Source organism: Miscanthus floridulus, chromosome 7, assembly GCF_019320115.1.
Source record: "Miscanthus floridulus cultivar M001 chromosome 7, ASM1932011v1, whole genome shotgun sequence".
NCBI lineage: Eukaryota > Viridiplantae > Streptophyta > Magnoliopsida > Poales > Poaceae > Miscanthus > Miscanthus floridulus.
The window spans coordinates 119,720,013-119,746,565 of NC_089586.1; the positions used below are offsets into that span (position 1 = coordinate 119,720,013).

Sequence of the window (26,553 nt, forward strand, 5' to 3'; positions counted from 1 at the left end):
GTCGCCTCCTTGCCCTGGTGCAGTGGTGCGCCTCCGCTTGGCCAGTTCCAGTGGCAGTGATCAACAGTCGTTGCTCGTCTGGGTCGACCTGCTTAATGGATCAATCAATGCAGTGTCTGTGGTTCCCAACGGACTCACATCACATGTGCTCCTGAAATTTTGAGTACACGTACCAGCGTCCACTCACTTATCGGGGCATCCAGTACGTCGTGCGTGGCTTCGGTTTATCACGGGTTAGACCGGTCAAACCTCGTTCCGTTCGTCGCTAACCAAACCGGGGACCAGCAGCGCTCGCACCTTGAGACGAGAAGAAAGAGAAAAAGGCTCCCGTGTCCGTGTCCCAGTGGCGCCGGCCGCGCTGCACGGCGCACGGGCACGAGTTCTCTGAGCCCCTGTGTCCTCCGGGACGTGCGATTCGCTTCTGGTTTCTCCTTCTGGCCCAGCAGTACCATGCGCGTGCCTCTAAAGTCAAGCCGCGCACAGTGCCCTCGGCCGGCCTCGACGTCGCGCCGCTGCGGACCTCACGGTCTGTCCCCGGGCACCCCACACTTGCTCATCGCGCGCCTGGAGGGACCTCTGGTCCTGCCGTCCTGGCGGCGGCACCAAAAGCGGCGCGGATGATTTGCCAACACCAACAATGATCGATCGTCGGTGATCGCTGCTAGCGCGGCACATGATGATAGAATGGAGCATATTTTCTTTTCAGGACCAGGCGGCGACCGGCGAGCGAGCTTCTCCGCATCGGAACTCGATCTTCCGATCGTCCTTGGGTATCACTGTTGCTCGCTTTCCAGCCGCCAACTGTTGCTTCTATGATGCGTCACGGTTCCTTCTGCCGTTCGAGTAACAGTTTTCACTGTATCACCTCGCTTGGTACGTGAAGCTCCAGAGCAGTGAGAGCAAACTGTTGACTTGAGCCACCATACCTACCATCTGGAAGAGTGAAGAGTCCTTGCTCTTTGGTCAAGTCTTTTCGAAGATAATAAACGCGCTGTGCAACGACTGTTTTCGCTGTGCGTGACGGCGTCTGCAGTATAGTCAGGTCCAGTTTAGTTTGCAAAAAATTTTGCAAAATTTTTCACATTTCCCGTCACATCGAATCTTTGAACACATGCATGAAGCATTAAATATAAATAAAAAATAAAACTAATTACACAGTTTAGATGAAATACACGACGAGACGAATTTTTTAAGCCTAATTAGACTATGATTGGACACTATTTGCCAAATAACAACGAAAATGCTACGGTGCCCATTTTGCCAAAAATTTTGGAACTAAACTGAGCCTCAGTGGTACTAGTAGACAGGATTGCAGAATTTCTGCCAACATTCCTAGGCGAGGGTTGACCGGGGTCATTTGGGGATTCCAAGGATCGAGGTTTCGTCCCCAAGTTGCCGGGTGCTGTCGAGGAACTGCCTCTGCTGGCTCTGCATGCACATAGCTGTAATTGGCAGACCGGTCCCTGCGACTAGGACCGAATTACTGCTTCTAGAGGAAAATGAACGGCAGCGCATGATGAGCATGCTTGATCAACTGTTGGTGGGACTGGGAGGGAAGGGAATTCCAGAGAGCACAGGTCAGCTTGATGACCACTTGACCAGAAAAGCACAAAGGTGGTTTTGGGACGGAACGCTTTCTGCCAAAATGCGTTGCTAGTTGCCTCTCCCGGCCGAAACGAGCGAGCGTGCAGAAAACAGCTAGCAATGGCAGTTGCAAGTTACAAGCCAACGGACCACAGCAGAGCACGTTTGTCAAGTGCTGATACAGTCAGGCAGGAACAGGAACGTATGGGACACGATGCCTGTATGTACGATGTGCCCGTCTTCCTTTGTATACAGTTTGGCGTACTCCGACACTTTTTTTCGCTTTTTCATTAAGCAGACAGACGTACTCCAACACTCGTTATAGTCCAAAAGGAACACTGGGCTTATCTGATCAGGAATGCAAGATAAATTCAGACGTCAGGTATGGAAAAATCACGCTAGTAGGAGATTACGTCCTGACCTGGTTCTACCTAGTGATATGAACTTGTAGTCCTTGAGCACCTGAACTGTACTTCTTCTTCTTCTTTGAGAGTGAACTGTACATTTTCTGATCCCTACAAAGCTGTACAAAATACAGACAGAAGCGACCCGGCAAACAGTTAAACAAGGCTGCCACCCCGTCGACGGCCCATCCTATTATCGTTTAGTAGACCAACAAAACAAACACTAGTACGAGGCTAAAATCCTAAAAAAGCCCACATAGATATGAAGGCCCATATTTGTGTACCAAAAGAATGTCTTGGCGACTCCGTTTCGTGTCTCCGACTCTCCGTTCCCCTCCCGCTCTCTCTCTTTTGCCGGACGTTTCTCCATGCGCTTCGTTTAATCTTGCCACAAATAAAGCCACTTTGTATGATTAAATTAGACGCATAGGAAAATTTAATTAGATAGTTTAAGGTTGAATGGTTGATGGAGGTTTTATTTTTTTCCCCAGTTACAATACACGGACAAATTTACTAGTATACTACACAAGAGCGGAAGGGAAAATCAATTTAACTTCCTCCACAAACTCCAAAACCAGATATTTCAACCACCTAAACTTTTTTAACTACTAAAATCACGTCCCTGCTCTGGTTTAAAGTGGTTTCAAATATCGTTTTCCTTTTTTAACTCAAAAAAAGTTAATAAAGACTTGATATCATCTTTAAACAATAGAAAAAATGTTTATAAGCTTCTAGTAATTTATAGAAAGAAATCATAATGGTAGATTGGGATACCAAGAATCCAGATAAAATATTTAAACCTTATGAAAAAATCTAGAAGTTCCCAAAAAAATAGATTTAGGATAGTAAAATGAGAATAACATACAAAAAATTATAAAAACCCCAAACATTCTATTTCATGTCTAAACATATTGTAAAAATTTGCATGAAAAATATGAACTACAACCAACATGAATGCAACATACTTTAATGTTGAATGTGTTCATGCCATGCATTCATCTGGTTGTGTAATATGTTTATTCTTGTTATGGAAAGTTTTTAAAGTGCATTTACACGTCAATTATAATGTTTTGGAAAAATTTTATTTTTTCTTGATATTCCCCCTTTCTAGAGCTAAATCTATAGATTTAGAAGCTTCCAAATACATTTTTATGAGATCTATGTATTTTATTTGGATTTGTCATATATCAATCTATCGTTAGTTTTTTTTTAATTTTTAGAAGTTTAGAGATATTATGTATGGATTAATAAACATATCAGGTAATTCTTGGATTTCTTAAGTAAAAGAACATTAAGACCCTGTTTGGATCCATGGTCTAAAGTTTAGCCGATAAATTTTAGGGCACTTTAGTTCTTGTGGCTCCAAACAGATAGTCTAAAGTGATATCTAAACTTTAACCAATCTCACAAAAATACCATTAATTTATTAACCACATAAGTGAGCTAAAATGATCTAAAATTTAGTTTTCGGTCAACTAAACTTTAGATCATAGCATCAAAATAGGACCTAACTCGCCTTCAAAACCTGACAGAAAAGGTAGCTTAAACGGTTCTAAGCGTTTAGAGAATAAATTTCTAGGTTTATTAGAGTTATTAAAAGGAAATTAAAGCAGACTACGATGGTACTCCCTCCGTCCAGAAAAGAATGTAATTATGGGATCCGTAGGAGCTCAAATTTGACTAAGTTTATAACAGATAGTATTAATATTTATGTCTTTAAATAAATTTATTATGAAAATATATTATATGATTAATCTAATGATACTAATTTTGCATCAAGAATGTTAATATTTTTATATAATTTTGGTTAAAATTTAAACTGATTAACTTGCATTTCCTGATGGAGGGAGTACTACGTGTTCCGGAGCAATAGTCCTCGGCCTGCAGATTGAATGAAAAATGAAAATCCCACAACCGAGACAGTCCAACATGTTGAACTGGCCACCTTGTGGGCCCCGCCAACTGGTCTATCTGCCGGAGTATCGCACGGTCCGCTGGCGAAGGATATGCTTTCACATGGGAAGTGGGGTCCAAGCGCCGCGGAGTTCTAGGTCCCACATGACAGTTCGTGGTCTGGCGTGTGAGAAGGGATGGGACATGATAAATGCACACTGTCCACTACTAATAGGAGTGCATGGCAAGTGGCCTGCCAGATCAGCGTGTCAGTGGGAGCAGCATAAAAAGTTACCAAGCGGGGTCCACGCGGTAGTGTACTAGGAGTAGTGTGCAAGTCTCAATGGTGCGTGGGGGCCGCGGAGTGGTGCTCATCCGACTATCCGACGTTGCTCGTCCCGTCGTCGTCCGCCACCACTTGCCTTGCGGTTCGGGCCCGATGTCATGGGATATTAGGCTGACGTGGGTGAACAAGGTGATCGTGATCCGCGTCCACGCGAGCTAGAGGCGGTGGTGTGTGTAAGCGCGCTTTCTTTCTTTCTGCTACTAATCACTTTCTGTTCGGTGAGCAAAACGGTCATCTCACTATCGGCGCAAAACACGTACTAGCGCTGATGACATGCGGGCCCCGGGTACTGTGTCCCCACATGTCAGTCTTACGGAAACGCTAAACCCGGACATCTATGACCAACGGAAACTCATGGTCCATGCCTATCCCGTGGTCTACGAGACATGCGCACACCTTTCCTAATTAATCGCACACACTGTAGCAGACGTAATTTCGAAGCTAAACCAAGCTCCATTTGGTAATTAACCGCAAGCCCGGAATTCGTTCTCTTTCGGGTAAAACCCTCGAATTCTCTTCGCCTAATCCTCCCCTGGTCGAGTCATCGCCGCGGGGACGGCGACGGGGACGGACGACGGAGGAGGCGCGAGCTAAGCCGGCAGGAGTAGGCTACTAGTCGCTTGCGATTAGCGATAACGACTAAACTAATGCGGTTTCGGTCACTCGGGGACGAGTCAATCGCTGCCAAACGCTAATCAGAGAGAGACCCTCCGCCTCAGCGTCTCAGTGGCCATGTCGGATCCACCCACCCACCACCAACGCCAGTAGTAGCAGGCGAGGCGATAGCTGCGACTGCGACGGCGACCCCGGTTTCGGCGGTGGCGGCGGCATGAAGAACTTCCTCAGGAAGCTCCACATCGGCGAGGGCTCGGGCGACGGAGCATCATCGCCTCCCCCTCCGCCCTCTCGCAAAGGCGGTACCGGTACCGGTGGGGGTGTTGGTGGGGTTCATCATCATCAACCGCACCACGATCAAAGGCAACAGACCTCGGCGGTATCCAGTTGGCTCGACTCGGTGCCTACCAGGCCTCCGCCGCCGATTCCTGTCGAACCGGAGGTGCCGACGTCGTCGTCCTCGCCGTCGTCGGTCGGGGTTGGGGCAGAGGATAGGAAAGCGAGGCAGTCCGGGGCAGTCGAGAGGCGGCGATCGCAGCAGGAGGAGAGGGAGCGGAGGCGGTCGCAGGAGGAAGAGACGTTGAGGGAGCTGAGGCGGTCGCGGGAGGAGGAGATGGAGCGGGAGCGGAGGCGGTCTCAGCAAGAGGACGAGGTGGAGGAGAGGGTGATAAGAGAGTCGTCGGAAGCGGAGGAGAGGAAGCGGGAGAGGGAGAAGGAGGATGACGACCTGGAGGCGTACCAGATTCAGCTGGTGCTGGAGATGAGCGCGCGGGACAATCCGGAGGAGATGGAGATTGAGGTCGCCAAGCAACTTAGTCTGGGCTTCTGCCCTCCACAGAGATCCCCTGCCGAGGTCCTCGCGGTCCGATACTGGGTCAGTTTCCAATTCAGTACTTAGCATGTTCAATTTCATCTTCCAATAGCAGTATTCCAATTGCAGTTGTGAATTGTGATCGTGGAGCATATTGCATGACGTGCGAATGCTTAGGATTACACATTTTTTCCATACCATTTGCTTGTTTTTTCTACCAACTGCCTGCATTACAGTGTTCTATCATGTAATTTAGTTTAGTAAGAACAGAAATATAGAATGCACTAGAAACTGGGGCACGGCGTTGCCGTGCCTGACCTGGACACCTCTCCTAGACTTTTGGTCAATTTGATGTTTGTGCAGTGGATAGTATATAGTAAGATAAACAAATATATTAGAAAGTCAGGCTATTGAGGTTGAGAGAAACTAATTCAATGACACAGTTCACGCCTACAGGAGGCAACTGAATTTCAGGCCTCTTGAATACAATTTGAGGCAGTATAATGTTTTGTTCATGATCAAAGAAAAGGAGATGGTTCGGATAATGTTTTATGATAAAAGTTCAGTTTTTGTTTGTTTATCTAAGTGCTTTTGTTCATGTGTCTTGGAAGAACCTGCAGTTACATATGTATGCTGTAGAACATAGAATAGTGAAATTGGAAAACGAAAAGAGCCATATGGGAAACAATCTGCACCATAACTGGAACTCATGCAAGAAAAATGCATACATTTTTACTTTTTGTATACTTTCAGAAATTACATTTGTAAAGTTGCTTGACTTGTAGAACAGAAGCGATCAAAGTATAGCAATTGATAGGTGGCAAGAACATGGGGGGATAAGTGCGATCGTGTAAAAGATAATAACTTGTACTAATAAAGAGCTGAAAATGGACCCTGTTTAATATCCTTGTTCAATGTATTATCAGTGAATAGATGTGGTTAGATTTAACTGTTCAACTGTGAAGGACGACTGCTAAAAGATCTAAGCAGCATAGGAATATAAGTAAAAAAACTGCATCAGTTAATCGGTAAAATATTTCTCGAGGTAATACTAATTTTGTGCTTGCAGAAGATATATATGCAGTATCGTTGCTTCAAAGACAATTTTAAAACTGATAAGTAATACAGGCATAGCCGCATAGGTACTAGTGCCCTTCGCAATAGCTTCAAAATTCAGAAGTAAGAACCGTGAACTTCAACAGCAGAGTAGTTGCTCAATACCTAAGCTTGTGAGATTAAATCATGTAATCCTCAGCAGAGTCACCCCCAAATTCAATCGCAACTCAAAAAGAAAGAATCTCTGATAAAAAATGACAGAGAGAAGGACCTTTTTGTTTGTGTTCGAGATGTCTGCGTATCTGACTCCCCGCCATCAGCTTCTTCTCCTTGCACGAACGCAACTCATCTGGGTCGCCAGTGGGCAGTGGCCCAGCCGCCCAGGGCTATGGTCACCTGGTCACCTCGTGCTTCAAGACAAGGTCTGGGCATTTTTTCAACGATGCACTTATCATACCTAGGAATTGTCTAAAGATGGGTTACCATTTGTGCATTGCAGATCTCAATAAAAAGGGCACCAGTTAAATTATTCTTGGTTATTTATTAGTTTACCAAATTATGTGATCTTTCAAACACAAATTGGTCATTTGCTTCAGATAAACTACTGATTGAGTCTAGTGTGCGTCAAGGCCATCTTCTTTGCATCCTTGCTCTAGTTGAGACTTGAGAGTTCTAGAAGCTGCTTTTGTGTTGATGCCGGCTGCAAGGCCTGCGTCCAAATTAGATTGGGAGAACATCTTAGATAGAAGATTTGGAATTGTGGACGCGACGAAAACATGGTTTGGTGAGCAACTTGCCTTGGAGGCATTTCGTCAAATAGCCGACTAGTGTCATCGACGTCTGCGGCCGCTCCGGCTGCGGGAGTGCTGGCCCGTCCCCTGCTTTGCGCCGCAGAGCGTGTCACGTCCACGAAGGCGAGCGCAGCCCCCGCAGTGATGGGCACAGCCCTCGCATGCCGGTGGTGGGCGGAGGTTGACGACGTGACCGACCTAGAGTTCCGCCACATCGCAGGCGAAGGTCGAATGGCCGTAGCTCGTAGGTGGCGTTCTAGGTGGCTGGAAGATGGAAGGGCCTTTTTTGTGTGCTTGCCTGCTTGCTTGAGTCGTGAATCTTCTTGAACTCACGGCAGGCGACGGGAAGACACGCACGGTAGCCGTAATTTTAGCCGTACGATGTGATTTGCATTTGACCGGATGGCTGAAATCTTGCATATGTCGTGGCAAAATGAGCTGCCCGAGCTTGGACTTGAGATTCGAAAGTTAAAGATTGCCTCTCGTGTTTAGACAAAATTTCAGCTGCATGGATTATTTCATGGAGTTCCCAGTGCATACCCTTTATTCTATCAGTGACAACAGGGTTTCTTTCTGTAGAGCAAAATCACTATTCTAGGTGCCTTTATTTTGTAAATTGTTTTCTATTTGTTGAATAGTACACCATTGCTGTGTAAGGTTTGGTAAAAGTTGTGGTGATAGCTTGCAAAAGGGACTTCATGTTGACATGAATGACATCTCTTCCACCTATGATGACTGATCAATCTTAATCTGGATTATAGTGATGGCTGATATTCTGGGTGGCACTGATGTTTTGTGAAACCGACTCATGTTCCCTACTTAATTTTTGACTCACCATATATCTGATATGTCTGGTGCCTCATGATATATTTGTTTGTTCATCATTGACAGAATTTTAATGCCCTTGGCTATGATGACAAAATATCGGATGGGTTTTATGATCTGTTTTATGTTGGAAATGGGCCGACATCAGTTACTATGCCCTCTTTTGCTGAGCTACGAGCTCAGCCATTTTCACATAAAGTTGACTGGGAAGCCGTGTTGGTCCACAGAGGTGAAGACCCTGAGCTCATGAAACTTCAGCAGGAGGCCTTAATGATGAATCTTGAACTTCAATCGAGAACTTCAGAATCTGTGGGCAATGCTTTGGTTAAGAGACTTGCAAATCTAGTTGCTAGACACATGGGTGGAGTGTTTGATCCTGAGAGCATGTCAGTGAAATACCAGAATATGCTTAGCTACTTAAGAAGTGGTACTGGAAGTGTAATTGTGCCACTTGGCCAGCTAAAAATTGGTCTAGCTCGTCATCGTGCACTGCTGTTTAAGGTCAGTAACTTTATAGACATGTTTAGGCTGACCTAACCTCCGATCCTGTAACTCTTGCACCAGCTTTGAACTTTATTTACCAACAGAATTTGCCAACATTGAACATTGAGAATCATATTCTGTAATGTGTTGCATGCTGTCCTATATTTCAAATTGAATATGTAGTTCTCTACACACCAAATTCTCATGTTGTTCTATAAACTCCCTGAACACATGGCATAATATTTGTCAATGATGTCTGTTGAAACGACAATCCATAAGTATGCTAACAATTAATTCTCATCATGCTTGCGCAGGTTTTGGCTGATGGCCTTGATGTACCTTGCCGTCTGCTGAAAGGAAAGCAATACACTGGATCAGATGATGGAGCTTTGAACATTGTGAAATTTAAAGACGGAAGGTATATTGCACCCTTTGCATATGGGATTTTGTAGGATGGAACAATAGAGGACAGACAGTCCTAGGTGCTGGTCTCGTACCTAGGGCAGTGCCTCGTTCCCATTTGGTGCCGTCCCTTTCTCTCCTTATTAGAATTGGACAACATAGCACACTTTTGTTATTTGTAGACATCAAACTTGTTCATCCTAATGCCGTCATTAAGAAATGAGTTCTGCATTAAATACAGTAACCACCTATACTTGCATGTTTTGCAGGGAGTTTATTGTTGATCTTGTGGCTGGTCCCGGTACACTTATTCCTTCAGATGTTACTGTTTTATCCACAGAATTAGACAGAAATTTCGTCCCTGATAATCATCACTTCGGCCAAGATGATACTACCAATCTGTTTGGATCTTCTCTTAGTGGTGTATCGAGCTCAGCGTATGGTTCTTTTGAGTATGAGTTACTTGACCGAAGATCCACTTCAAGCAATGTTGGTCCTGATACTGATGGACCTACAACTAATCAGACAAGCAATCAACAAAATGTGTTATCAAATTCATTCGAGAAACTATCAGTTAGCACATTCACAAGTGAAAATAGGCCTGTCAGTAATGAATCTACAAATACAGACTACATTATTGTTGGAAAAAACAAAGAAAAATATACTGCGGCCATTGATTCTTCGTCAACTTCACCCTCTACGCCAGATATGGGGAGCACTCCAGCTGTCCGGAGAATGAAAGTGAAGGACATTTCAGAGTACATGATTAATGCTGCCAAGGAAAATCCACAATTAGTTCAGAAAATCCATGAGGTTTTACTTGAAAATGGTGTAATGGCACCACCTGACTTGTTTTCAGAAGATTCAATGGAAGAGCCAAAGGACCTCATCGTGTATGACACCACCCTGTTTCAAAGCAAGGATGAAATGAAAAGGAGGATGAACGAGCTTGGGTCAAGGGAATACACAGATCGTGGTCATGGTCCATTGTTGCCTCATCATCCTGGACATGAACTCCAACCAAAAGTTGCTCCTCACCGAGCACCTCTGGAGTCACTTAAGCCTGTCGAGGGCTTGGGCATTTACCACCCCCATGATATCAGAGATACTGCATCTCCGTTTGTTTCTCAGTACGAACCTTCTGCACCTCCTCAGGAAGCTCCATCCCAACTTACAAAGCAATTGCCTGTCACAGCTGCTGCAGTGGTGGCATCCTCTATGGTTGCTGCTGCCACTAAATCTAACAATGACGTAAACTTTGATGTGCCTGTTGCTGCTGCAGCCACTGTCACTGCAGCCGCAGTTGTTGCGACAATTGCTGCTGTTAGCAAGCAATATGAGCACTTGGAGCCTGGTAATCAGCTGCTTAGCTTACCAAGTACCTCTCAAGGAAATGAATCAGTTGAGAAAGCTGGAGATGACCTTTGGGACAAACACCACCTTGAAACTGATCATGGCCAAGATAATTCTCTGGACCAAGAAGTTCCTAAGGAAGCTGAACGAACCTCTGATAAATCAAATAAATCAAGTGGGACAGAGAGTGCGAAATCTGATCTTCTGGAAGATGTTGCAGAGTTTGAGATCCAGTGGGAAGAAATTGTTATTGGTGAACGGATTGGCCTTGGTAAAGTTGATTTATTATTTTATTATTTATGAAAATGATTTCATAATCATACTACTATTTTATTGACTGTGGAAAGTGATTTCTTTTATCCTTTTTCTTTAAAAACGTATTTCATGTTTTTTAAATTCAATTCAACCTGTTATGTTCCAGGATCGTTTGGAGAAGTTTATAGAGGTGAATGGCATGGAACAGTAAGTTTTTTCAGTGAAAAAAATACCTTGCTTATCTTTTGAGTCAGCAACTTCTAAATGTGCTATGGAAAAAAATATGAAGTTCAACCCTTTTGGTATACTGATCTAAGGATGTGAAGAAATGTTAATTTAGATAATGTCACAATATTATCTGTGCCAACACTGAAATAAAATACCTCTTTACTTGCCAATCTTACAGACATCTAGTAATGAGAAAAACCAGTTAATAAAAGGCAATGTTCCAGTGAAATACTTCATAGATTTGGTGGCTTTTCTCCATTTATACCATGAAACGGTTAATCTTGTAACGAAAAGGAGAATATTTTATTTGTAGACTTGAACAGCACCTACATTTTTCTGTCTGCTGCTTTATGTTTTCCCTACAACTTTAGGTGACTTCATATATCTTAGTGACAGGCCTTAGCATCATTTGGACTAACAGGTTTTATAACATTTTTGGTGTCAGTAGTTCTTATTTTTGAAAAAAAAATGATCCATCCATTGTTGCATTCTGTCTTCTGAAGTTCTAGCTATTCCATTTGTTATTGTCACTGTATTTTTTTCTTTTGCTTTGTTCACTGCTACCAAGTTGTTTACAGAATCACAAATTTGTTTGTCTATAGGAAGTTGCAGTCAAGAAGTTTTTGCAACAGGATTTTTCAAGTGATGCTCTGGAAGAGTTTAGAACTGAGGTATACTCCTCTGTCTATGCCATGCCATCCACTGACATAAATGGACTGAAATACAGAAATTTGGATTTGTTAATTGTGCATTCTTTGTGTTTTCCTGCAACACTTGAAAATTACTGTAAAATTTGTTAGATTAGTTAGTGCTGCATTTTTTTCTTGAACACACAGGAGAACTTTGGCTTGTAGCTGATAGATAAGTGGTATGAAATACACAATAGATGGTTTGAAATACTCAATCTTTTCTGATGCTTCATTTTGACTACTGTTTCTTAATTAACATGCAAATTCTAGCTGTTTATGTATCAACGTTTTAGTGATTATAACAGCAGCCCCAACAATCATTTTACAATTTGAAATTTTACTCCCTTTCTTAGGGATTAGAGACTGTTTGAGTTCTTTATAAGTTGTTGTCGCACCACCTGGTAATGCATTGCTTCATATCTAGGTGCGAATAATGAAGAGGTTGCGCCATCCTAATGTTGTTCTCTTCATGGGTGCCATCACTCGTGTGCCTAATCTTTCTATTGTCACTGAATTTCTTCCAAGGTGGGATTTCTTGATTTAGATTATTTACTTCATAATTTACCTTATGATTTAGAATGCAATGTGTCCCCAGCACAAGCTTTTGTCTAATATCTTCCATGCTGCACATTTTTTCTTGAATAACTAGGAATGACTAAGTTGCATGAATATAGGAAGATCCCTTTTACAGATAATGATTGTCTTTAAGAACTGTGCATTAAGTTAGTAGGAAGTGACTTATTACCGAGTTTACCGCATGCGGTGTTCATAGATTTAAGAAATATGATAAGGTATGCTTGGGACAATGATATAAACAGTAGTATTCAACACATGCATGACATGCATTTAGCTATGTAGGATCCACATACTCTTTTAGGCTTAGTTCACACGTACCCATTGTTAGTCGCTGAATTCTCACTCTTGGTAGTAGGAGAATTCTTACTCATCGAGAGAGGATGACACTAGGAGCTGGGGCAATTTTCTTGTCTATTTCTCACACAAGCTCACACAAAATGCCATGCCAACCTGAGGGGTTGGGGTTACATATTTATAGGCTGCTAGCCAGCCAAGCATATGCCAAGATGCTAGTCTAAGATGCTAATATGCTGTCCTAGCTAAGATGCTGTCCTCTAGTCTAAGATGCTGTCCTCTAAGATGCTGTCTTCTAGTCTAAGATGCTGTCCTAAAAACAGAAAAACAGCCACAAGGACCATGTGAGCATCACAGCCCCACAAAGACCAGCCACACATGAGACTTATCCATCATTCTCCCCCTAAGTCTTGTGCGTCGTCTTGTGGGAGAGTTGAACCATCCCGGTCCTGGAGCAGAGCTCAAGGAACTTGATCCTCCCAAGGGGCTTGGTGAGCAGGTCCGCAAGCTGGTCCTTGGTGTTGATGTAGCTCGCCTTGATGCTCCCTTCCTCCAAACAGCCTCGGATGAAGTGGTACCTCACCCGGATGTGCTTGCTGCGTTCGTGGAACACGGGGTTCTTTGCCTGTCCACCCTGAGCTCCACCGCTCTAGTGTCTCTGCCGAGGAGATCACCAAGCAGTCGAGCGAGCCAGAGCGCCTGAGTCGAAGCGGTGGGGGCCGCTATGTACTCGGCCTCGCAGCTGGACAGGGCCACCACCTGCTGCTTGACCGTCTGCCAGCTAACGAGGCACTTGCCGAGGAAGAAGAGGATCCCGCTCGTGCTCTTGCTGGTGTCGATGTCGCCGGCATGGTCGCTGTCGCTGTACCCGACGAAGTGTGCCGCCCCAGGGCACCTCGGGTAGTAGAGGCCGTGGTCGAGAGTCCCCGCAACGTAGCGGATGATCCTCTTCACAGCCTGCTGGTGCTCCGTCGTCGGTCGCTGCATGAATCGACTAACGTAGCCGACGGAGAATGCCAAGTCCGGCCGTGTGTGGGCGAGGTAGCGAAGGCTCCCCACAAGACGCCGGTACTGCGTAGCGTGCACCTCCTCCGTCGTGCTGTCGCGGCTCAGCTTCAGCCTCTCCTCCATCGGAGTGAGAGCTGGGTTGCAGTCGGTGAGCCCAGCTAGCTCAACGACGCGCTTGGCGTAGGCGGTCTGTCGAAGCGTGATCCCAGAGTCATCCTGGTGCACCTCGATTCCCAGGTAGAAGGAGAGAGGCCCCAGGTCACTCATCTGGAAGGTGGCCTTCATCTCTTCCTTGAATGCCGCAACCTCCGCATCCTTGGTGCCGGTGATCACCAAGTCGTCAACGTAGACACCCACCAGCAGGGCATTTCCTCCATTGCCCCGTCGGTAGATGGCCGCCTCGTGCAGGCTTTGCTCGAAGCCCATCCCCTTTAGCGTGGAATCCAACTTGGCATTCCACGCCCTCGGTGCCTGCCGCAAGCCATAGAGGGCCTTGCGCAGGCGGAGCACCTTGCCCTCCTTGCCGGGGATCGCAAATCCCGGCGGCTGGTGCACGTAGACCTCCTCCTTCAAGTCGCCGTTAAGGAACGCCGACTTGACGTCCATGTGATGAACACGCCAGCCCTCCTGGGCAGCTAGCGCAAGGAGGAGTCGCACGGACTCCATCCGTGCCACGGGAGCAAAGGCGTCGTCGAAGTCGACCCCCTCCTGCTGCACGAAACCTCGTGCCACCAAGCGAGCCTTGTGCTTGACGATGGCGCCGGCTTCATCCCTCTTCAGCTTGTACACCCACTTAAGGGTGATCGCGCGGTGGCCACGTGGAAGGTCAGCAAGCTCCCAGGTGCGGTTCTCAACCGCATCCATCTCCAACTGCATCGCGGCGCGCCATGCCGCGTGTCTCTCGGCCTCTGTGAACGACCGAGGCTCGCCGTCGTCACATGCAAGGTGCAACTGCGCCTCCAGGTCCTCCAGGTCGTGAGGCACCAGTCCCGGCACCAACTGGTCGCCGAGAAGGTTCTCCATCGTACGGTACCGCAACGGCTCGCCGTCGTGGTACGCGTCGATGCGCTCCTCGTCATGAGAGAGCGGAGTAGCGAGCTCAACCGGGCTGTGCTCGACACGAGCTGGTGTTGGAGTAGACGTGTCCGGAGAGGTGCCTGTCGGTGCTGGAGTGCGTGGCGTTGCCGGCTGTGGTGAAGCCGGCGAAGAACTCATCGCAGCCGAGGTCCTGGCTGGAGAGCGTGGAGCTGTCGGAGTAGCAGGCGCCGGGGTCGGTGGAGGCTCGGGGACTGGGGTAGACGCGCTCGCCGAAGAAGAGCTGCCTACTCCCCCAGCTCCCTCGAAGTGGACGTACTCGACAGTGAAGTCGTCGTACGTCGGAGCCGAGCCATCGTCCACCGCCTTGTCCCACGCCCATCCTCGCCCTTCGTCGAACACAACGTCGCGCGCCGTGCGCACACGCTGTGTCTTCGGGTCGAGGATGCGGTAGGCCTTCGAGCCCTCCGCGTAGCCGATGAACACTCCCGGAGTGCTCCTGTCGTCGAGCTTGCTGATGTGGCCAAGCTCCTTGGCGAACGCGAGGCAGCCGAAGACCCGCAAGTGGGAGACCGCCGGCTTGCGCCCATGCCAAGCCTCGTACGGCGTCCTGCCGTCGAGCGCCTTGGTAGGCGAGCGGTTGAGGATGTAGACGGCCGTCACCACCGCCTCTCCCCAGAAGACAGCCGGCATCCCCCTCTGCTTGAGGAGGGCCCGAGCCATCCCCACAACCGTCTGGTTGCGCTGCTCGACGACGCCGTTCTGCCGCGGGCTGTACGGCGCGGAGTAGTGGCGCTGAATGCCCTCGTCAGCGCAGTACGACGCGAATTCAGCCGCCGTGAATTCGCCGCCGTTGTCGGTGCGCAGCACGCGCAGCTTGCGGCCGCACTCCGCCTCCGCAGCAGCCTGCGCGCGTCTGATGGCGTCCGCAGCCTCTCCCTTGCTGCCGAGGACCATCACCCACATGTAGCGGGAGAGGTCGTCGACGAGCAGCAGGAAGTAGCGTCGTCCTCCCGGTGTGGCCGGTGTCACCGGGCCACACAAGTCCCCGTGCACGAGCTCGAGCCTCTCCTTGGCTCGAAAGCTCGCCCGCTGGGGAAAGGGGAGTCGCCTCTGCTTCGTCAACACGCAGACGTCGTAGAGCTGCTCCACATGGTCGAGGCACGGCAGGCCTCGCACCATCTCCGTGGCACTGAGCCGCTTCAGGGCCTCAAAGTGAAGGTGCCCGAAACGCTCGTGCCACTGCCACGCCTCGTCGTCCCGACGAGCAGCGAGACAGAGGGGTTGTGCCACCTGCACGTTAAGGACGTAGAGTCGATTTGCGCTTCTGGATACCTTGGCAAGAAGGCGACGACGACGATCCCAAATCCTCATGACTCCGTCCTCAACCACCACGCGCGAACCGTTCTCATCCAGCTGTCCCAAGCGGATGATGGAGTTCCTCAACGCGGGGATGTAGTAGACTCCGGTGAGCAGCCTGTGCTCACCAGACACGGCGGTGAAGATGATGGAGCCGACGCCCTTGATCTCCACGCCGGAGGCATCCCCAAACTTGACGGAGCCTCGGACGCTAGAGTCAAGCTCGGTGAAGAACTCCCGTCGACCGGTCATGTGATGGGTGGCGCCGGTGTCGAGGCACCACCCGTCAGTCTTGTCGTTGCCGGAGCTGTCGCCGAGGAGGGCGTGTGCTTTTGGCTCGTCAAGGTGGAGGAGAGCCGCTGCGGCCGGTGCCGCTGGAGGTAGCTCGATGCTGGCATGTGCCATGAACAGAGCCGGCTCCTCCTCCTCCGCCTGTGCGACGTGGGCCTGGCCGCGTCGTGGCTGTCGACAGTCCTTGGCCCAATGGCCAAGCTGGCCGTAGTTGCGGCAGGCGTCGTCTCGTGCCGGCTTGTGCCTGCCGGCGGCGCCTCCGCGGGCATCACCCTCGGCACGTCCTCGCGCCCCGGCCTGGGCGTCTCTGCGCGCCTTGCGTGGCTTGCCACGCTTGCGGCCGCCTGTCGCGGAAGAAGGCTCCCCCTTCCTCCGGTCACCTTGGCTGGCAAGCCACTGCTCCCGAGTGAGAAGGAGCTTCCCGCCAGTGGTGATGGGCCCCGAGAGGGACTGTGGCTCATCGCTGTCGACGACCTTGAGGCGACCTATCGCCTCCTCGATCGACATCGTGGAGAGATCCAGCAGTGACTCGATCGAGCGAGCCATCTGCTTGTACTTCTCGGGGACGCAGCGGAAGAGCTTTTCGACAGCTCTCTCCTCGCCGTAAGTGTCGTCGCCGAACTGCACCATCTTCTGCAACAGAGTGTTGAGACGGAGAGCAAAGTCATCAACGTCCTCACCTGGCTTGAAGGCCAGGTTCTCCCACTCCTTGCGAAGTGCCTGCAGTGTGGACTTGCGGGCGCGGTCGCTGCCGATGCGTGCCGCAGCGATGGCGTCCCAAGCCTCCTTGGCAGTCCGCTTGCTGGTAAGCGAGAACTGCATCTCGGGCGGGACTGCAGCGATGAGAGCATCCAGCGCCCGTCGATCTAGGTCGTAGTCGACGTCGCCGTACCGGACTGCCTCCCACATGTGCCGCACCTGGAGCTTTACCCTCATCACCGCAGCCCACTCGACGTAGTTGGTCTTGGTGAGGGTAGGCCACCCACCGCCGGGACCGACGTCCCTGACAACAGCCTGGAGCCCGTGGTAACCACGGTACCGATCCGGGGAGAGAGAGCCACGCTGCCTGTGAAGGCCGCGCTCTCCATCGACCCGTCGGTACCGATCCGGGGAGAGAGAGCCACGCTGCCTGTGAAGGCCGCGCTCTCCATCGACCCGTCCGCCACCGTTGCCGTGCGCGCCTCCTCCAGGAGCGCCGCCGCCGTGCGCGCCTCCTCCAGGAGCGCCACCGGCGCGTCCGCGCCTGTCTGGGCTGCCGCCACGCTCGTGGACGTGCGCGGCTGCCCACTGCGCCGCCCGCGCTCGCGCTGCCTCCCTCTCTAGCAGCTCGAGGTCCGCGTCGGCGGTGTCATCAGCGGAAATGGAGCTGCCGATGCTGCCGCGCAGAGCCTCGACCTCCGCCGCCGCCGCACGCGCTGCATTCGCCGCCGCCGCTGCTTCCGCCTCCGCTCTGGCTGCTGCCAGCCTCGACGCCCTTGCCGCCGCCGCAGCGGTCTCTGCCGCCGCTCGCTCGCGTTCCTCTGCCGCGGCAAGTTCGGCCTCCTGCCGACGCCGCGTGCTCGAGGCGACCGAGCGCTGAGACTGCCCTGCGGACATGACGCGCTACCGGGGGGTTGCTGCGTGGGGAGAGGGCTGCTTCAGACGAGCTGGGAGAGGAGTGAACAGGAGCGGCCGGAGGAGCTGCTGTTGCCAACAGCTGGGGCTGTTGTGGGGCTGGGAGAGAAGATGAGCAAGAGATGCTCAGGCTACAGGATAATACGGCTCTGATACCAGTTGTTAGTCGCTGAATTCTCACTCTTGGTGGTAGGAGAATTCTTACTCTCATCGAGAGAGGATGACATTAGGAGTTGGGGCAATTTTCTTATCTATTTCTCACACAAGCTCACACAAAATGCCATGCCAACCTGAGGGGTTGGGGTTACATATTTATAGGCTGCTAGCCAGCCAAGCATATGCCAAGATGCTAGTCTAAGATGCTAATATGCTGTCCTAGCTAAGATGCTGTCCTCTAGTCTAAGATGTTGTCCTCTAAGATGCTGTCCTCTAGTCTAAGATGCTGTCCTAAAAACAGAAAAACAGCCACAAGGACCATGTGAGCATCACAGCCCCACAAAGACCAGCCACACATGAGACTTATCCATCACCCATTTGAATACCTCATTCAACTCGCACGACATGTAGCTGCAGTTTCCGGCACTTGCTAAAAATTTGTGCTATTTACTGAAAATTACCTGTGCAATTGTTATTGGTATTGCAGAGGCAGTTTGTTCCGTTTGATTCACCGACCCAACAACCAGTTAGATGAAAGGAAGCGCTTACGAATGGCACTTGATGTGGTATTATTAATGAAAATTTTGAATATCTCTATTGCTAGATGCTGGTGTATATATGGAGAAGTATATGTGAGATATTATCAGTAAACTTTCTTTCAATTGTCTAGGCTCGTGGTATGAATTATCTGCATAATTGCTCACCAGTTATAGTTCATAGAGATCTGAAATCCCCGAATCTACTGGTGGACAAGAATTGGGTTGTGAAGGTAACATACAAATTCCTTTATAACAGTGACATTTTGCATTTCTTGCAATCTGTATCACTAGTTGCTACATAACTTTTTTGTTATTAGGTTTGCGATTTTGGTTTGTCAAGAATGAAGAACAATACCTTCCTGTCATCAAGATCAACAGCTGGAACAGTAAGCTTGCACAACTTGACAATCGTATTAGTTTTTCTAAAATGCTTCTGCACTCTCCCAGAGAGTATTTTGCATACTCCTAAAGCATTTGTGGTTTAATAGCAGGTGTAACCAAATTGCTTGAAGTGTGTCTAACTTTTTGTTTTTGGGAGAGTGTAGAGGCATTTGCATCACTATGATTATCTTTTGTTCCGATGTTGAGTCCTGTAACCATGTAAAGTGTAAATTGTCTTCATTTGTTCTAAGAAAATTTTGCAAGGGTATGGTTTGTCTGTTAGCTGAGCTCTTACATATTTAGAGTTTACCTGGCAGTGAATACACTTTTCTGATGTGTAGTTAATATTAATACAATTGCATCAGGTATTAATAAACTTACTCCATCGTGCTCCTTGAATATGGAAAAGGAATGAAATATTTGAAGGTATAATTTTAACTGCCCTAGTATGGAAGGAAGATTGTTGATCATAGTTACAGGGTTTAGATGAATGGCAAAGGTCTGAAGTACATCCTCACTGCAATATATTAAAATTCTCCGTACAATCGTGTGTTACTTTCAATTTGTTGCAGAGATGCTATAGCCATCAAATATGCAAACAACGCTTTCGGTAATCAAAGTGAAGGAAAAATATTATTTATGGAATACACTGTGTTTGAAGAATGCTACTCAATATGCAAAATACCACTTTATGCTTTAATTTGATTTCCTTTCCAGTGTCCTTTTTGGCCTAGGTGGTTGGACTTATTGTCATCCTATAAGTTCGTTTATTGCACTGATAGCACCTAAGAACAACAATTGTTTATAAGATAGGCCTAAATTACAGTAAACTTCACTCGAAGGCCTCTGCAAGCTTTTATGGACTATGAACTACACGGCCATGCACGTACACACAAGGGGTAGCAGCAGCGGTACGTGAAGGGCTTCCAGGGAAGCATACAATTTGTTAGTTTGAGTTGTTACCTACGGATAAATAATAAGCTAGATTTAAGGATGCCCCCCTGGTCTACAAAGGCATCCTGTTGTGATAGGATTTACTGCCTCCAATCCCAGATATAAGTCCATTTGGACTTGACTACTTGAGCACAGCACTGGAATCATTGCTAGAGTTAAGATGGGTGGCAAGTGCATGACATTGATTAGCATGCATTTAAGTAGGGGTAGACATGGAAGAATGAATCAAAAAGGTGCATTGAAGTTATCATAGACTTGTGGTACATATGGAAGAAGGTTCGACGGACATGTGTACGTCAACAGCAGTAACCTCCATAAATTGGACTGAGACTGAAAAGCCATCAGCACGAGAGGCTTGCTGAATTGGCACCTAATTTATGCAAGTTGATCTCCAGTAGAATTGTCAAGAGAAGGACAGTGGTTCAGGCTCTAAATAACTGGGATTGGGTGGCTGATGTAAGAGGAGTCCTTACAGTGCAAGTGTTGGCTGAGTACCTTCAAATTTGGGACTTAGTAGATGTCCTGGTCCTTCAGCAAGATGTCCCAGATCAACACCGATGGAAACTCTCCTCTTCTGGTTCCTACAGCAGCAAGTCGGCCTACCAAACTTTTTTTCTTGGGGACTATCAAATTTGCCCCATGGAAAAGAATCTGGAAAAGTTGGGCTCCACTTAAATGCAAATTTTTTGTTTCGTTGGCCATCAATAATCGGTGTTGGACGGCTGACCGTCTTGCCAAACGTGGGATGCCTCACCCGCAACTTAACATGTCTGCAGTGGCGCCACAAATCTGTACAACCAGTTTCTCTTGGTGGTGGGGCAGTGCTGTTAGAGGTCTCCCTAAGGAGATGTGCAAACTGCAAAGGCCTTAACTCTTTAATCATCCTTGTCACCTGGGTGGTTTGGAAACATAGGAATGCCATTGTTTTGAAGATGCTAGACCAAATATTCATATTCTCTTTCTCACAGTGGCTAATGAAAAGCAGCTTGTGTTGTTTGGTTGGCACCCCGGCCCTCCACGAGCTCCTCTTTAGGTCGCTAGGCCCCAACCATTGAGGTTGGAGGTTGTGGTTGTAGTCGTGTTTATGTCCCTTAGCTTGGCGCGTCTTTTTGTAGTCTCGTGTGTGTGAGGTGTGGTTGTGAGGGGCTTCTTTTGGCCTCTCCCTTTTCTGTACATTTTTTCCTTGATGAAATGACATGCAGCTTTCCTGCGTTGTTCAAGAAAAATAACAGCAGTAAGCAAGAAATATACCAAGGTTCCTAGTATCTCATGTATCTCTGCCCTTGTGGTACGGTCATCATTCACTGCCCTGCCATGGTATCCTTCTTGGATTTAGAGCCATCTAAGGGCTTGTTTGGATGCACTCATATCCACCTCAATCCATGTGTGTTGGAGTGGACTGGGGTGGAAAATAGTTTAAGTTCCACCCCAATCCACTCCAACACATGTGGATTGAGGTGAATAAGAGTGCATCCAAACATGCCCTAAAGTATGTTCACGAGATAAACATTTACAGCCTGTTCGGCTGGGGCTGAAACGATCGTATACGATCGTGGATTATTACCGCTGGCTGGTTTGGTGTGAGAGAAAAATATTGTTCTGGCTGAAAATTTACGATCGTTTACGACCAAGCGAACAGGCTGGTAACTAGTGTGACTGGTGATAAGATTATTAGATTAACCAGTGCGAAATAGGGCTGTGTTTTCAGGTTGACTTGTGCTAATCCATTCATTATCATTTTAAATCTTTGTCACACTGGTTGGTGCAAATGCTACCTTAGTCGCTACTTCTACTGAATAATTTGGCTGATGTGCAGGCGGAGTGGATGGCACCAGAAGTACTTCGTAATGAACCATCGGACGAAAAGTAAGTGGTTATAGACTCGGTTAAAAAAATAACCCTATCAGATATTATTTTTTGCATGCTGAAATCTTGCATGGGCTGGCAGATGCGATGTTTTTAGCTACGGAGTCATATTATGGGAACTTTGTACACTACTACAGCCTTGGGAAGGAATGAATGCCATGCAAGTGGTCGGTGCAGTAGGATTTCAGAGTCGTCGCCTTGACATCCCAGATAACATCGATCCTGCTATAGCAGAGATAATAGTGCAATGCTGGCATACGTTAGTATTCTTAACTTTCTTGATGCAATACAAAATATTGCACCGTTCTTGGTGCATTGCATCTTCCTAAACCATATATGCATTTTTTGTTTGCTAAATTCACTTTGCTACATGCCTCAGGGACCCAAAGTTGCGGCCATCATTTGCAGATATCATGGCTAAACTAAAACCACTGTTGAAGAACTTGGCTAGCAATCTAGCCCCGAAGACAGAGAGTACAACAAACAGATGAGTGAGACAAGGTGATTGGCGACTGCACAACGTCCATAACTTGTAGGGTTATTTCTGTACAGTAACAGCAAGCATGTGTTTAAAGTTGAAAAAAGATGTGATGTTGGTCTGTTTGCTACTCTATCCAACTAGAGGCGCAACACTTCAGAGTGGCAACGCGACGGTAAGCTTAAGGCCGCTTGCCATTGATCCACATTTGAAGATCAGTGCTGGTATACCCGTGAAAGAAGACGGAGGGCTGTGATCTATGCAAGGAACTGTGCAGAACAGTAATGGTTTGGCACTGTGGAACGCTTGAACCAGGAACTGATATGGGTGGCAGAACAGGGGTGTTTTGTTCATACCATCCCTCCTTTTTCTTTCGTTGTGCCTCACCAAATGGTGGGTATTTATGTGTAAATGTCAACAGATGTAACGTGCTGTCAACCTGAAAAGGGAAAGGGAAAGGTTGCCCAGCTTGTGCTGCGAGTTTGGACTCACCTCGTGGCTGACGTGTGTCCATTTTGCTCGGCCTGTTCAAGTGGGCCGTAGTTCGTCGTTGCGCACCATGTCTGGTGTTCCTCACTGACTGCTCACCAGCTGGAAGCACGGAATACTGAATGGTTCATGGTGCTCGCATCAAGTTGATCTCGATCTGCTGTAGGCCTGTAGCTGTTTTCCGAATTTGAGCGAGTGCCGTTGATGGTTTCGGTCATTTGGAAGTACGGCAGGTCACGATGTGGGTGTTCGTGGTCGGTCGGAACTCGGAAGGTACGTGGCCTATGCTTCTCTTCTCTGACTGTGTGCAGTGTTCACACCCCCTCCTATCCACAGTGGGGAATGGGCGAAGGGCAAATAGCCAAATCTCGGCAGGAAAATCGTGACGTCCATCCGTCTTCCTGTCCTCCACACCCGACCGCTTGGTTGCCTTCGCGGCTTCGCCTCTCACCGTCCGTCCATCCGTCGTGAACAGTGGAGCCCGAGCGCGCGCGCCGCACGGCGTCGCCATGCAAGCGCGCCCCTGCCAGCGCTCCTCCCGCTTCCATCTGACAGGTTCCCAGCCACGAAAACTCCGCAAACGTCGCACGCACGTACGCCGTCTCCATGCCATGCATGCACACCGCGCTAATTAACCCGAGATCGATCGGCCCCCATCGCGGAAGCCAGGACCGATCACCCGACCACGCACAAACCACCTCCGCACGGATTAGCAGACGCTGACGGCGAGCACCCAGCAGAATTAGCGGAGCGCGCGACGATGGCGGCGGCGGGCGTCTTCTGGGGAGGCGGGAGGGCGGACGAGGTGGCTGACTTCGACGAGTACGACCCCACCCCCTACGGCGGCGGCTACGACATCGCGCTCACCTTCGGGCGCCCGCTGCCGCCCTCCGAGGAGACCTGCTACCCGATCTCCACCGCCACTTCCTCCGCCTCCTCGTACGACCGTCCCCAGCAGGCGCAGCACGGAGGCCGGAGGCCCGGCGGGTCCGAGGAGTCCCACGGGTCAGCTGCAGGGTACGGTGGAGGCGGCGGGTACGCGGGGGCGGGGCGGCCTCATCAGCCTCATAAAGAGGAGACCCACGGCTACGGGAGGAAGGGACACGACGACGATGACGAGCAGCAGGCGTACCGGAAGCCGAAGCCGGCGTACGGGGACGACCACGAGCAGCAGGCGTACCGGAAGCCGAAGCCCTCGTACGGGGACGACGACGACGACCAGGCGTACAGGAAGCCGAAACCGTCGTACGGGGACGAGAAGCCCAGCTACGGCCGGAAGAAGAAAGTGAGCGTAGGCCGATGGGCCTTAAACTCGTAATCTGGGCCGTTTTAAACATGGGCTCGAGCTGTAGTCCCTCTTAGCTTAACTGCAAGTTCCCGTACGTGCTAATGGTTTGTTGGCCTGCGTGAAATTACAGGGTGACGCTGACGACGATGACTCGGATGACGACGACAACAGAAAACCACGTTACAAAAAGAACGACGACGACGACTCCGATGACGATGACAAGAAGAAGCGTTACGAGAAGAACAACCGCCGCCGCCACGACTACGACGATTGAGCTATTCAGTCTCATATACACTAATCATGCGTTATACGTACTATGTATCGTCCTCGCTGAATCTCCTATACCAGTAGTAAATAAGCAAGGCTAGGATGGACACAGTTTTGCTTCTCAAGTGACGCCGCCTACTTTTTTCCTTGTTTTTGTTCTTCAGCTTCCTACTGCCCTGATAACCTATATACCTGATGCTGAAATTTGGCTTATACTAATGTTTATGTTGAAATATTGTGAGAGAAAAATACCATTATATGGCTGAAAAGTAGTTCTGAATAATCTCAAGCGGGTTATTTGTGATGATTGTTCTTTGAACAAAATAGTACCGTTGATTTTCAGGTTCACAGTAAAAAAAGTCATAAATGACATGCTGCACAGGTGCTGTTCTTCGTAGCTGCTATTGGTCAACTTGCATTCTTCACTGACATATAGCAATTTTCCAATCCTAAATTCAATGACAAAAGTGCAACTGGAAAATGACATTATTTATCCATCCATCATAGCAACTACTCTCTCCGTCTACAAAAGAATACAATTATAGTATCCATGCCGGTCAATGTAGCTCAAGTTTAACCAGGTTTATAGTAAATAATATAATATTAACATTTATGTTCCCAAATAAATTAATTGTAAAAATATATTCTATAACTAATCTAATGATACTTCTTTTATATGATGCATGAATGTTTGTGCTTTTTATATAAATTTTAGTCAAAATTCATATGGTTTGACTCATCGAAAGACGAGAATTCCATTTTTTTGTGGACGGGAGAGTACTTAGGGCCTGTTTAGTTTCCAAAATTTTTTGCGCAGTACCCATCACATCGAATTTTGCGGCACATGTATGTAATACTAAATGTAGACGAAAAAAACTAATTGCACAGTTGGGTGAGAAATCGTGAGACGAAACTTTCAAACCTAATTAGTCCATAATTAGACACTAATTGCCAAATACAAACGAAAGTGCTACTGTGTAACCTAGGACGGCTACTGTGTAAACCTGTAGCTCCCAGTGGTAAGTCTATCTCCAACATGTGACCCATTGCAGAACCTAGATCTAAAATAGTTCTATAATATAATACATATAGCCTCCCACAGAGTACATATATGGAAGACCCATTTTAAGTGTCAGGAGAGGCATAATCCAAAATATCCTCTCTCCTGGAAACTCATTTGCATAAAAAGTTATCTTTTGAGTCTTATTGTTGAAGAAGACTAAAATAGGTATTAAACTAAAGAACAAATAGATCTTGTATTTTATATTTTAGGTCATGGTTGTCGGAGACTAAGCGCATACCGTATTTGGCATTCGGCAATGATGCCTAGCTAGAGAACGGTACGGGGAATTCAAAGTTGCTCATCCTAGCTTGTTCTGAGCTGGGGAGCATGGGGTGGCTACATGATGGCAGTGCTATCTTTCCATGTCGTACGTTTATGTCACGTACACTTGTTTGGCCTCTCTCGTGCCAAGCTGTTTCGCTGCAACTTTAGGTTTCATGCGGTGCTTTCGTGATACGTACGATGTTTCTTTCTTAAAGTTTGGAGATTTTCTTGTTTTACAGACAGGCTAAACAGTGTACAGATCGAGTACAGACTAGACATACAGTGTGTGTACACCCTATAAATACTCATGTACATATGCATTGAGATTGATGAGAAAAATAAACCAAAATACTGTTCTGACTGATCGTTGTGAGAAAAAAATACTGTTCTGTCTGAAAACACCAACACTGTTCACATAAACAGTGTCACTATGAATGCGCTGGCCAGCCCAGCTCCAGCCGGCCAGCCAGCCGAACGCGCCGATATTGTCTACCGTCTACCGTAGAAAGAATCATTAGCCATGAATGCAAGCATCATGCTTAGTCTTTATCTTGTGTATTAATCAATCATTCTAGCTATACGGTCGCGGACAAACATGTCTTTTCCTCCTCCTCCAAAAGCTAATCTCGACCGGACTCTGGTCAGTCAACGGTTTATTATTTGCTGATACGTGATATCAACAAGGACTACGAAACAGTAGTGTACTGTTCACTACTACACGTTTAATTTTGGATGCCGTCACCCTTTTCTTAACGGAGACGGGCACCTTTTTTTTTTTTGCTCGCCAACATTATTCCGAGGCAGGCAGGCCCCTGAGCGGCTGCCTTGGTTAATGTTTAATGGAGGCTATCGTCTCGGTTAATCACGCATTAATCGAGGCGATCATCATAATGTGA

At 47.9% G+C, this 26,553-nt stretch overlaps 1 protein-coding gene and 1 pseudogene across 1 annotated transcript; both read left to right on the forward strand.

The window, feature by feature from the left end:
- Positions 1-4,815: 4,815 nt before the first annotated feature.
- LOC136467737 (probable serine/threonine-protein kinase SIS8) lies at positions 4,816-22,475 on the forward strand (annotated as a pseudogene).
- Positions 22,476-22,928: 453 nt separating this feature from the next.
- On the forward strand, positions 22,929-24,607 carry LOC136467738 (uncharacterized protein At5g39570-like). The gene is made up of 2 exons (XM_066466512.1): positions 22,929-24,060; positions 24,194-24,607. The coding sequence occupies exons 1-2, from the start codon at positions 23,536-23,538 to the stop codon at positions 24,335-24,337; spliced, it is 669 nt and encodes a 222-aa protein (XP_066322609.1). The 5' UTR covers positions 22,929-23,535; the 3' UTR covers positions 24,338-24,607.
- The last annotated feature ends 1,946 nt before the right edge of the window (positions 24,608-26,553 follow it).

Coding starts and splice junctions, on each gene's coding strand:
- LOC136467738 (XM_066466512.1), top strand. CDS start 23,536: ATGGCGGCGGCGGGCGTCTTCTGGGGAGGCGGGAGGGCGGACGAGGTG. Junction 24,061..24,193: donor GCTACGGCCGGAAGAAGAAA/GTGAGCGTAGGC, acceptor GTGAAATTACAG/GGTGACGCTGACGACGATGA.